Here is a 13125-nt window from a genome sequence, read left to right as displayed (position 1 = left end):
AAAAATCGATGAGACGGGGCAGATATATGTGCTTCATACAATATATATACAGAAAGCTATGAGTTGAGGGTAGTTTTAAGACAGTAACTTTCTATATAGTTTTATTATGGGGTTGTTTTACCAAAATATTGGAGAAAACTATTTTGCTAAAAATCTAAATAGAGACTCTGTTTATCTTGTTTTTGGAGTTGCTCTTGCATTATTTATCTAGCTCTTGGAGAGGCAGTGTGGATATACCAAGATTCAAAAAAAATTGTATAACCAAACTATGTTTTTTTAAAATTGTTTGCATGTTTGCATCTAAGATGCACATATTTTCCGTACATAAAAAGTCACCTACAATGTACTTTAACATATAGATTTTTTATAAGACATAGGAGTACTTTGTAATATTGAATTCTGGTATACAGTTGGTATAGATCATTCTAGACTGATGATTGAACGCGTTCCTTTAAAAGTGTCAACAAGTTTGTAAGTGGTCGAAGCTTTCTTTGGTGTTTTGTTGGAAAATATGGTTGGGGATTATTTGTTATTAGTTTCCTTCTTTTAGCATTAGGAAATATCTGAAATTCACTATTACATACGTTGTCGCTCAAGAAAAAAGTATGAAGAAAACCAATAGCCCCAGCTACTTTTTCTGTAAAAAAGAAAAGAACACTAAAAAAATCTTAATCTGTTCAAATTGTAGTTCACTTGGTTGTTATTCTAAGTATTCAAATTGAAGCAGTTTTATTTATAAGCAATTTCACCAACATTTAGAATATCAAATTAATTTCATTGAACATGTTTTTAAGCAATATCAAATTTATTTATAAGCAATTTCACCAACATCTAGAATAATTTGGCTTAAAATTAAAGTAGTTTGATTTAAGACAAAACTAAACTACGCTTTCATTTGTAGTAGATGGAGCATGATATAGCGAGTGACCTGTGAAGGACATTGTATGACTAATAAAAGACAAAAAAACACGGTATTTTCTGCTTGTGTCAAGAACGCCTGTGAAGAAGTGAAGGGGCCTGTGCTCTGCTAATAGGGTTGTCAAGTGGGAAGCTACCCACCAAGGTTCAAACTCTGGTGTCGTACCTTTTTCTAGATTTTTTTCCAGAAAAATTAGGATACACACGCATGCGTATTCGGTGGTATTGCGCTTAGGCTAGAGAGCCTTTCAATCTCTTCTTTACGTGTGTACGGATGTGCACGCATATGTGTGTGTGGTGTGAGTGTGGAGTGTTATGGGTTGTAATAAAAAAAACGCCAGTGAAGAAAGAATAATGCGAAATCTGTGATACACAAGCAGTGCACTGCACATACCTTTACGTGGGATCGTCGGAACAAGAGAATAATGCGAAATCTGTGATACACAAGCAGTGCACTGCACATACCTTTACGTGGGATCGTCGGAACAAGAGTGGAGTTGAAGGACCATGCCAATATCTGATGGAGCTCAGCGACTACGCCGGTGGACGCCGAAAACCCCACTGCCACTTCCCGCGGAAGCAACGTCCTTAGATCTGGCAGCTGAGAAGTGACCACAATTGGTTCGGGATGGGAACCAACCTTAAGGGAGGCAACTAGTATCTGGGTGATGTTATCAAATTTGACTGTCGCCGTCATGTTGCCTTCCAGGGGAAAGGGCAACATTGTGGTGTTCTTTGAGCGGACGGAGTTGATGTCGATGCCTATGTGGTAGTAGCTAGGATCTGGGATGTCGAAGTTTTGGTAGAAGGTGTCGAACTCGACGGCGACGAACTGTTGTGGACCGTAGGGCGCGGTGTCGTTGCTCATGAGGCCGAGATTCTGCCCTTCTGAGCGTGGCGGCATGCTTGACGGGAAACCGGTGAGGAAGAACGCTATGCCGTCGCCGGGGGGCATGCTCGCCAAACTTTTGTTGAATAGGATCTGGAAGGTGAAGCTTGTGCTGAAGCTCGCCAGGGTAGTGTCGTCGTACAACGGCACCGGGTGCCTGTACGACATCCGCCCCGTGCAATAATCGCTGCTCTGCTCGAACGAGTCGCAGGTGAGGTCGATTAGTTTGCCATTCACCTTCGCATCGCCCTCGAGCAGGATGTCTGTTGATTGGTCGTAACTGGATGGCTTGGTAAAGTTGAAGCTGAAGGAGAACTGCGGAAGTGGCGAGTGTACTGCTACAGAGCTATTGTTAGTTTGCTGGGATAAGGTTGGGAGAAAGCAAGTGGAAACGAGGAGGAAGAGGAACAGAAGCTGCGCGCTGCTTGCAGCCCAGGCCATGGCATGCATTGATCAGAATGAATGGCTTAACCGATGGGCTAGTAGGTAGCTTGTTTGCCCTGGCTGCTCCATATATGTTTACTAGCAGGGAACCCCGCGCTTTGCGCGGGTAATAGTAGGGAAAAAAGATTTGTATTGCGTCCAAAAAAAAAGAGGAAAAAAAACAGGGTGGCACTGTTCCTTAATGGGTAAGGACTGTTCATAGCAACCCGTTACTGTTCCAAAACCCGGTTACTGTTTACGAAACCAGTTACTGTTCATCAGGGAAACCCATCGCGCGTTGACTGTGCCGGTAACAGTGTTCTGTGAGAGGAGACGGAGTTTTTGGATTGCACGCTTATTATACTATTGTATAGATATATACCTGAACAATAGCACTGTTGTGTTTGTTATAGGTCACTCTCTTAAGGACCGAATAGGCGAGTGACCAGAGGAGAATGAATGGGAGCCAATTAGAAATTTCTCCGCTCTAGCGAGAAACTTGGTCTCTATCCCAACACAACCCTGAAGCTCTCACAAACTTCAAATCTTATGACACGAGTCGACACAGGTCAACTGGTGACCAGATGTACTCAAGACTGACTAGAGAACACAGCGCGGGAAAGACGTGGAAGAAAAACAGCGAAAGACGCAGCAAAGGGGCACCAAAACGCGACGGTGCCTAGCAAAACCGGCCTGCCTGGTTCTACGGTTCACAACAGCCCAAAACTTCCTCTACAACCGGCAAATTCGATTCAAGCGAATTCTGATTGATCCCAAATTTTGCAGGGATGCTTCTAGGGAAGTTGTGAATTGAAGGTATTCCCAAAAGATCAAAACCAACGCAAATTGAAAAATCCATCTCTGGAACGAGGTTTTCTCAATTTTTCCTCCAAAACTCATATCTATGTGTTCGTGAGGAATCTGCGAAATCTGGTTCGTAAAAACGTTCCTCATAGGTCATATATAGCACGTATTTTCGGAGGCGGCTACTACAAATTGATACTTAGCTAGAGGTAACTCTAGATGCAGCCACCTATACAAATCCACAACTAGAAATGGATGCTGTGGAAACACCGCAATGACGTAGTCTTCAACAGTCTGCCACCATCTACCAGCCGACTTGCTACAAACTTCAGAGATGCAGCTCATCTGTGGTCGCACCGGTTCCCGGTTGCAGAACGCTCAGTAGTTGAGCTTTGGTGTAATTTAGTTGTTCCATAATGTAAGCCTAGACTGAATGTAATGGCTACCACCTCTGTATTGTGCTACTCTTGTAATTGATCTGCAGTGGTTCTGCAGCTCCAATGCAATGAAAAGGTGCCCCCCGATTACCTCAAAAAAAAAAATAAGTGTTCATAGTGAATATATATAAGCGTCTATGTCTGGAAAATATAAAACTTTTGCAAAAAGACATTAGCAATGTCTCGATCCTATTATTGGTGTGATCGGTCTTATCGGCAGATTAGTGGATACCGTTTGGCCTTCCACTCAAAGGAGGGATATTCGTTCACTTTAATTATTGTAATTACGTGTCCACACTAGCACAGGCATCTACGGCGGCAAACTTTCGCAAGTCTCGCTCACACGTACAGAGTACGTGGCCCCTCAGCACCAGCTTCTTGCTTTTGCACCCGTCTATCTGGTGCTCATCAGTCATCACACATAGATGCATGTACCAAGTGCGCCAGGTTCTACCCGCCTTTGAGCAGATCATCGTTTTTACGCCAGCCAGTATCTGCACCTGCATTACCATGTGTGTATATAGAACTCCAGTTTGATTCACGCAGGGCCTGAGGCGCGTGCCCGAGGAGGCCAGAGATAAAAAAGTTCCACCGGTATCATTTCCTTCTTGATTGGGATCGTGGGCTGCAACGCTCTCGATCGATTTCGTGTTCAGTGTGATGCCAACAACGAACAACATACTAGATCGGAGTAACTGACTTGAGGGACGTCGATGGCTCAAGACTCAAGAGCCAAGCCAAGGTCGTCGGTGGCTGTGACTCTGCCATGACCACAACTGTCTGTTCCCCTTTAGAGCAAGGTTATTAGATGCTAATAATAATGCAGAATCTTTATACACCATCTTTCAGCTCACTCACTACCCCAGGCAACTTTTTTTACTGACGGCCAGAACCGTCACGGAAAGTGGCCCAAACCATCAGGGAAGCCTATTACTGACGGTTACCGTCAGGGATTAGCCGTCGGGAATGAACTGTCAGAAAAAGTCTACCTTCCCTGACGGAAAACCGCCAGGGACCATTTCCTGACGGCAGTTACCGTCAGGAGAGATTTCCCCTTTCGGTTTTTTCTTCTCTGTCAGGGAAAATATTTTCTGTCGGTACGACGCCATCAGGGAAGGTTCAAAGTTTCCCTGTCACTTACAGTTCCGTCAGGGAAGGTTTAAACTTTTCCTTTCAGTTACATACTGTCAAAAAAGGTCCAGTCTTCCTCTGTCAGTGCATGACCGTCAGGGAAACTTCATTCTAATGTATATAAAATCTCATTGAACTATTGAAATCAAAGCCGATCCTTTTAACCACACACCAACCAGCATCAAATGTTACACTCAAGTGTCGTACATATAATCATCATCCAAGTTGTTCATACATTAGATTGTTCAATGGTCAATAAATCTCAAGCTACATTCTAAAGGCCTCGCAAAATAAGGCAGACCCAAGTTATTGTGATATAGTTCATGCAACTAACATATAGGAAATAGATAGAAGTTTAGTAATTACTTCCTACAAGCCCTTAGATAGCAATACACAGTAGCTGCTACACATCCATTCATCTCCATATCCTACAGCCAAAACAAGAAAAATATAACGATTCATGAGAAATCTTGTTAAATATACAGTAAAACAATATAGTTGATTGCTTGTCCAACGTCTCTGAATTAAAAAAGTGACCATAGAGAGCACTACAAGCAGGGATGGCCACACAGGATGACAATAAAGCTGAGAAAGCAAGATCTAACCCGCTATATCTATAAAACCAGGAATATTGTAACTAAAGCAAATCTGATTATTTACTTTAGTTCACCAAATAAACCATCGGTCAAAGAACAAAGCAACCTGATACTATATTGGGGTTCATTTATGTTGTACAGAATAAATGAACATTACAATAATCTCCAAATTCATTGTTTTGGCAATCTGATCACACTCCTAAAAAAATTCTTACACTTCTTCAGCCGTAAGTGACAATTATCTTCAGATCCAAAAAATGATTTTCAAAGAAGCCAAATAAAACATGGAAATCATTCGGTCAATATTAAAAGGCAGGGAAGAAGAAGGGAACCTACAGAGATAGGTGATGGTAGCAAAGTCACTGTATATGGAATTCAGATCCAAATTTGCAGCAAAGTCGCTCTATATGGCATTCAGTACAAATCTGAGGTTGAGAGTTGGAGCTCAAGCTAATATAAGTAAAGACAATAATGCTTCCCCTTTCCTACATTCTATAGAAGTAGCAAAATTTGCTTCTGTAAAGAACTAAAACAGTCCATATATGGTCGATAACCTGGAACATGTGAAAATAATCAACTGTAGGCATATGCATGCTTCTAATAAGTGAGGAAAGGTAAAGTAGGCATGGATATTTTTTACCTAAACTAGCTGAAAAGTGTCTTGTCCTGCAGAAGCAGTTTGATCCTTTTCACCTGCAAGAAAAGGATTCTCTTATATCTATATGGTGAAAGGAACCAAGCATTCAATCAGCATGTATTTGAATGATTAGTTATGTTAAAACTTGTCGATGAAATATGGTCAGCAGTCTACCTAGGGGTATGCCCAAGGTAGTATATTATCGGCAGACAGGTGCGCAAGCTACGAACGAGATGGTGACGCAAGACAGACACGAGGTTTTATCCAGGTTCGGCCACCGTAAAGGCGTAATACCTACGTCCTGAATCTGATTGTATTGCTGTATATAAATGAGATGATGGATCCCCCTTGAGAGGGGTCCCCTACCCGCCTTATATAGTCTGGGGGGCAGGGTTACAGATCTGGAAACTAATCCCAACCAGTTACAATTGTCATAGGTGACCGGATAAGGATTCCTATTCTAACCGACCAGGATCTTGCTTGATCTCCAAGTCTGCCTTGATTCCTTGCGCGGGACTCCGAGCAGATCGGTTGTGCCGCGCATCGTCTTCTAGTGGGTCGGACCCAAACCTAGTCGTAAGGGTATAGGGGTTAATACCCCCACAGCTAGTCCCCGAGCACCATGTATTATGTTGTGACACGCTGTTTGATCTTCTTCGGCTAATGCGGTCTGTCTTCATGTCATCTCCAACTGGTTGAAACATTGACCAAGCAAATGTGCCAGTATTATAGTCAGCACAGAGAGCAGTAGACCACGATTATAGCCGAAGATTCCAGTTGTCCAAAGAATACATGGTGCTCTAAAGAAAAAAGAAAAAGATTTCTTTCCTGATCAAGTGTGTCCACTTGTATTTCTGAAAAGAAATGTAAGTGACCCTTGTACAGTAGTAGTTATAGCCAACAGTCAGAGCGTAGGGGTCGATAAAATAAGCACATTCACCGTAAGGTGAAGTGTGCCCACTTAGTCCCCGAGCCTGGTAGTAGGTGACGTAGACACGTGGTGCTAGGGTCTAAAAAGAATTCCCAGTTAAGTTGAGAATCCAATCGTCGTACAAGCAATACGAGCTGCACCGGCAGGAGCATCGTACCGATGTAGTCCCCGAGCTTGCTGGAAGGCGAGGTATCAGCCTTGTAGCAAGGTCTAAGTGAGAAAGAATAAATGCCTTTCAACTGTATGTGAGTACAAATCACATGTAGCCGAGGAGAGCGGTCCCCGAACAATGGTCGAAAAGTGGTCGGGGCAGTCCCCGAGCGCAGCATGGGGAAAACAACGAATCCTTGAGAATAACCGTAGTCGGTACAGTCCCCGAGGACAAAGGTAGCCGGGACAGTCCCCGAGCACGAGGGTGGTCGAGACAGTCCCGAGCACGAGAGTGGTCGGAACAGTCCCTAAGCACGAAGGTGGTCAGGATAGTCCCCGAGCACAAGGATAGTCGCGACAGTCCTCGAGCGCGAGGGTGGTCGGGACAGTCCCCAAGCACAAAAAGTGTGGCAAAAAACCATATGCCACTGGAGGCCAAGATGAAAGACCATGACAGCTGGAAGGCGCAATGCCAAGAGATCACCAAGGACCGTGACACCTGGAAAAGCCGGTGCCAGGAGGTGGCAAAGGGCATTTTGCCGGTCCTTAACCTCATCGATCCGGCATTAGCAGAAGATGTGCCAAGGACGCCGCAGCTGGGATTGATCGAGAGATGCCAAAGGGCATGGGGATGGTTCCAGGAGTTTGTGAAGGAGGTGAGAGAGTACGCAGGCGCACATGTGCTAAGCATGGTACGTGCTCACTACCCCCTGATCGATCTCAAGCGCCTGGAGGCTAGATACCCGAAGGAGGTAGATCCAGACAAGGCCAAGGAGCTACGGATGACCCAGCTGGACTTGTCGGTGAAAATAATTGGCGATATTAACCTGTGTGGAGGGCGACACCATCCGTACAAGGAAAGCCGTCAGCAAGTCAGCTGGGAGCGCTGTCATCTGCAAGCCAACCGGTGAAGACTGCGGTCTCGACCAGCCAGGCATCGGCGGGGCCATCTTCTTCAGCTCGATCAATGCCAGAGTCCCCGAGACCCGAGCACAATGTCAGGCCCAGCGAGCAGCAGGCGCCGCATGCCCCGACCAGCCAATAGTGTAGGCTATAGCTGTAGAAGAAGATGTAGTTGGGTTATTGTAAACTTGGACCTTTTCAGGCAAGCTTGTAATAGCGTAACTGTATATCAATATAAGCTTGTTTGTTTTGTAGAAAACGTGTTTAAGCTCAGATATCATGTTGGTGTAACTAAGTTAGAACGTGTTGGCGTTCTGTTTAGTTATACCGGTTTAGTCGACACGTCATCCTGAAAGGTTTGTACGACCCTGGTTTGACTTGCTTTTGGAGTGTGAGGTGCGTAGCTTGTGCACACGTAGAAACACATAAGTCAAACCAGAGAGCACCTACCGATCACCCGTAGTGTAGAGAGTGGATCCCATGCACGCGTTGGGAGGAACCGGAGACAGGGCCTGCTCTAAAAACCCGAGAAGGAATGGTGGTCGGTTTTAACTGATAGAGTTAGAATAACAATAGACTTCGAAGTGACACATTAGAGTGGTCGGAGAAATCATAATAGCTTTATTGAAATAAATCAAAAGTACAAGAGGGGTACATATCTTAGTAGCTAAGCATGGAAACGCCTAAGCTTGTCGATGTTCCAGGAATTGGGTACGTCTGTGCTGTCTAGGCGAGCTAACCTATAAGACGTAGGGCGTGTGACCTCCTTGATCATGAAGGGTCCTTCGCATGGGGTTGCGAGTTTGCGGACACCAGCCTGATTCGTCTTCCACTTCAGGACCAGGTCCCCGACCACGAAGAACCACTCCTTGACGTTCTTGTTGTAGTACCTACGCAAAATAGCAAGGTATTTGGCTATACGTACGCAAGAATCGAACCGCTTCTCTTCTGCACTATTCACTTCTAGCTCCCTCACTTCATTAGCCTTGTCGTCGTTGAAGTTCTCTACCCGTGCTGATCTGAAGACTATATCTGTTGGGAGTACTGCCTTAGCACCATAAACCATAAAGTATGGTGATATGCCGGTATTGCGACTGGGCTGGGTTCTGAGACCCCAGACCACGGCTGGTAACTCTTTGAGCCATCTTCCAGGAGCTTTGTCATTCTCTCTATACATCCTCTTCTTAAGTGCGTACAAGATCATACCATTTGCCCGCTCGACCGTCCATTAGCTCTAGGGTGTGCCACCGAGACGTATTTTACTACTATGCTCCTTTCATCGCAGAAGTCCCAAAAAAGCGTTCTCGGTGAACTGAGTACCCAGATCAGTGATGATGCTGTTGGGTATGCCGAAGCGGTGGATGACCTACCCGAACGATGTGGTCGTGTAGCAGTAGGCGCCGAAGGGCTTGATGAAGGATGTCTCGATCTAGTCGTCCTTTTTTAGAGTGATCTGGTGATAACCAGAGTAGCAATCGAGAAAGGAAAGCAGCTCGCAACCGGCAGTTGAATCTACGACCTTGTCTATGCGAGGTAAGCCGAAGGGGTCTTTAGGGCAGTGTTTGTTGAGATCAGTGTAATCAACGCACATTCTCCATTCCTTATTCTTTTTTGCATACAAGAACCGGGTTGGCTGACCACTCCGGATGACACAATTCTTTGATAAATCTGGCTGCTAAAAGCCGTGTAACTTCTCCCCTAATAGCCTCCTTTTTGTCGTGAGCCAACCATCGTAGCTTCTGCTTGGTGGGTTTGGCCTTGCCATCGACATTTAAGGAGTGCTCGATCAAGTTCCAAGGTACACCGGGCATGTCAGTGGGTTTCCATGTGAACACACTCACGTTGCTCCTCAAGAACCTGACGAGCATGTCTTCCTATTTAGGATCCAGGTTGGCCCTGATAAGGGCCGTTTTGCTGGGATCACCGTTGACCAGCTGGATCTCTTTGTGCTCTTTGGACTTGATGTTCTTGCATGGGGCCTCGAGCTCTGGAATCTCTAGGTTGTCGGCTGGGGTCTGCTTAGCGTCGAGCATGGTCTTGGCTATGCGAATAGAGAGGTCGTGAGCCTCTGCTATTTTGAAGCTATCATCCTCGCAGGTGTAAGCTGCGTATACACTGCCCCTAAGAGTTAGAACCCCCTTCTCAGTAGGCATCTTGAGCACCAAATACCTATAGTGAGGTATGGCCATGAACTTGGTGAGCGCTGGTCGGCCAAGGATAGCATGGTAGGTGCCTTCGAAGTTGGCGACCACGAAGTTGACGTAGTCGGTGCGGAAGTGGTCTGGGGTACCAAATTGCACAGGTAGCGTGATCTGCCCAAGAGGTGTGGAGCTCTGCCCGGGGAGAACACCCCAAAACTATGCCTCGTATGGCTTGAGATCAGCCTACGTTATCTTCAGGGCTGGCAAACTGTTCTTGAACAGTATATCGATGGAACTGCTGCCGTCAATCAACACTCTATCGAACTGAACCTTGTTGACACAAGGATCGAGAACCAGAGGAAAACGCCCTGGCTTAGGTATTGCAGCCCATTGGTCCTTTCTGCTGAAGGAGATCTCACGGTGAGACCAAGGAGGGAGACACGGACCGGTGATGAGGTTGTCGGCATTGGCCACGTTCAAGCAAGCGCGGGCGAGCAGCTTGCGCTCTCATTTGGTCTCGATGGACACTCTGCCCCCAATGATGGTGTGGACGCGGTCGGTTGGCTTGACGTACTTGTGATGGGGATCTACGTCTTCATCATCGTTGTCCTTGTTACGCTGCTCCCCTACGTCGTTAGGCTTGTTGGATTTATCCAGAGCCTGTTGGTGCGTGAAGATGGATTTGAGAACACGACAATTCTCCATGGTATGGTTTGACTTGGGATGGAGCTGGCAGGGTCCTTTCAATGCCTTGGCGTAGTCTTCTTCATAGTTGCGATGTCCGCCACCTTTTTTAATGATGTTGACTTTGCTGTCATCTTCCCGAGCACGCTTGCCCCTGTAATCGTCATGACGATTACACCGCTGATTACGCTGGTCGGGAGAATCGTTGCGCTGGTTGAGGCGAAAAAAATTGTCATTCCAACCATAGTTGCCGCGGTAGTCGTCGCGGTGTGGGGGGTGGTCGGAGCGTGGAACCCTTGCTTCTTCTTCGATGATTATCTTTTTAGCATCATCGGCGTCCACATATTTTTTAGCAGGAGCTAGGAGCGCTGTGACCGATTTAGGTCTTTTGCGGAGGAGCTTGTCCCTTAGGGCATCATGGAAGCAGAGACCAGTGATGAAAGCTTCGATTGCCTCGTTGTCGAAGATTGATGGGACCTTGATGCGCATCTCCGAGAAGCATCGGACATACTCACGTAGTGGCTCATCTTTGTGATCTCGAATCCGCTGCAGATCATATTTGTTGTCAGGTTGTTCGCAAGTAGCAATGAAGTTGTCGATGAATGCTTGCTTGAGCTCTTGCCAAGAATCAAAGTAGTTTGCCAGCAAGCTGACCAGCCATTGGTGGCCTGCATGGCCGACGATGACTGGGAAGTAATTAGACATGACGTGCTCGTCAGCCATGGCTGATCTGCACATGGTTTCATAGAGCATGACCCATAACTCGGGGTTCTCCTTGCCGTCGTACTTCTGGAGTTTTTTGAGCTTGAAGTTCTTTGGCCACACGACTTGGCGAAGGTGAGGAGTAAACTGCTTCAAACCCAGAGGGCCGTGGGTTGTATCATATTCCATACGGTGATAGCTTTCGTGGGATGCACGATCGTTGGCTCTTTGGTTAATGCGATCATGCAGATCGCGTTCACCGAGGGAATGGCGGAGATCGTTATGGCCATCACTACGATCCCGATTGCCACCCTGGTCGACCCCGTGACCGCGGTCATCACGGCAATTATCGCGGTTGTCTCGTCGATTATCATCCCGGTTGTTACGGCGGTTGTCGTGCTGACCACCATCATGACCACCGTTTCCACCTTGACGGTTGTCTGATGGGTCATCGTTGCGCGAGCCATGTTGGTTGGGTGGCTGTGGGCGACTTGAGTACTGACAACTGTGGCTTGATTCGACTGAGACGGATGGAGCCTGGGCTTGGTTTGCAATCTCTGCGGTCTGGGCTATAGCAGCCGTCAGGTAGGCTTGTACATCATCATGAATTGCCTGGATTTCCGGGGTATTGGGTAATCGTTGCATTGTCGCCATAGCAACAGCTACGTTGGCGCTTGGAGTCCTGAAGACCTGCTTTTCCCCTACCCTATCAAAGGCATTGTTAAGATCGTGTGGCTGGAACCTTATGCGTTGTGCCTCCTCTTCTGCCTCGGCTTCGGCTTGTCTGCGATTAAACCGATCAATATTGCGTGCTTCGCGTGCTAGCCTTTCTTGTTCTATTTCGCCAACTACCAGTGGTTCGTCATTACTGACGACATTGATCAAGTCTCCTCGCCTTGGTGGGAAGGATGGGAATTGTGGGAACCCCGAGGAGGGGTCTGGGATATCCAGATCATATTCAACTTCTTCATTGTCATGATGCTGAAGCTCAGTGTGGACGGAGCCATTAGATGCGATGCTGGACGGGGAGCTTGAGCCGCCCTCTTGAACTATGTGGACCGATCCTTCTTGATACTCCTCAATCCGAACCATGTTGATGAAGTTGCATGGCTTTGGCCGAGGTCGATGTATAAAACATAGATCCGAGCAGCGTTGCATATTGTACGCGTAGTTGGAAGCAGTGTTTCGCAGGCCGTAGGGCTGAGCCTAGTAATTCTCCATCAAGGCTTCGCACTCGGAGAGCCGAAGACCTATTGCGGGGGCTGGTCGGCGATGAACGGAGCGCCCTTCAGGAGTAGACGTGACCACGAGATCCATATCGAGTCGTGCAGGACGACTGGCCTGAGCTGGTCGGGTAGATCTGTTGTGGGTAGTGGTTACCTGCTCGGTAGGTTGATTTTGAATCGAATCTACCAGAGCTAAGGTTTCAGCAAGCTTGGTGCCGACCCGATCGATGGAGTCGAGCAGGTCGGTGTTGTTGATCTGCCTCCCTTTGTAGCGAGGAAGCGAACGACGGGTTGTCGGCGTGGCTGAAGATGATACTGGTGTGGCCGGAGCCAGATCCAACGTGGTCAGAGCCGTAGCTGATGCTGGTGAAGCAGTGGTCGACGCAGATTGGATCTGCGCCTCCTCCGTGGTCATGGCGATGAAGTTGTCGGAGCCAGTGGTCCAGGTGATCCGGCCGATGGTGAACGTGAGGCCGTTCGGCGTAGCCATGGAGCCAGGGATGATGACCATCTTGTTCATCTGGGGAGCAGTACGCACACCCCCTACCTGGCG

General features: G+C 47.0%; 1 protein-coding gene across 1 annotated transcript; it reads right to left on the bottom strand.

The window, feature by feature from the left end:
• Positions 1–1334: 1334 nt before the first annotated feature.
• Positions 1335–2248, bottom strand: LOC136481071 (agglutinin-2-like). The gene is made up of 2 exons (XM_066478449.1): positions 1559–2248; positions 1335–1485 (listed from the first exon to the last, which is right to left on the bottom strand). The coding sequence occupies exons 1-2, from the start codon at positions 2246–2248 to the stop codon at positions 1453–1455; spliced, it is 723 nt and encodes a 240-aa protein (XP_066334546.1). The 3' UTR covers positions 1335–1452.
• Positions 2249–13125: the final 10877 nt, after the last annotated feature.

The sequence above is a fragment of the Miscanthus floridulus genome, chromosome 9 (assembly GCF_019320115.1).
Source record: "Miscanthus floridulus cultivar M001 chromosome 9, ASM1932011v1, whole genome shotgun sequence".
Lineage (NCBI taxonomy): Eukaryota > Viridiplantae > Streptophyta > Magnoliopsida > Poales > Poaceae > Miscanthus > Miscanthus floridulus.
The sequence above is the reverse complement of the archived record's forward strand: the minus strand, read 5'-3'. Positions and strand labels throughout refer to the sequence as shown.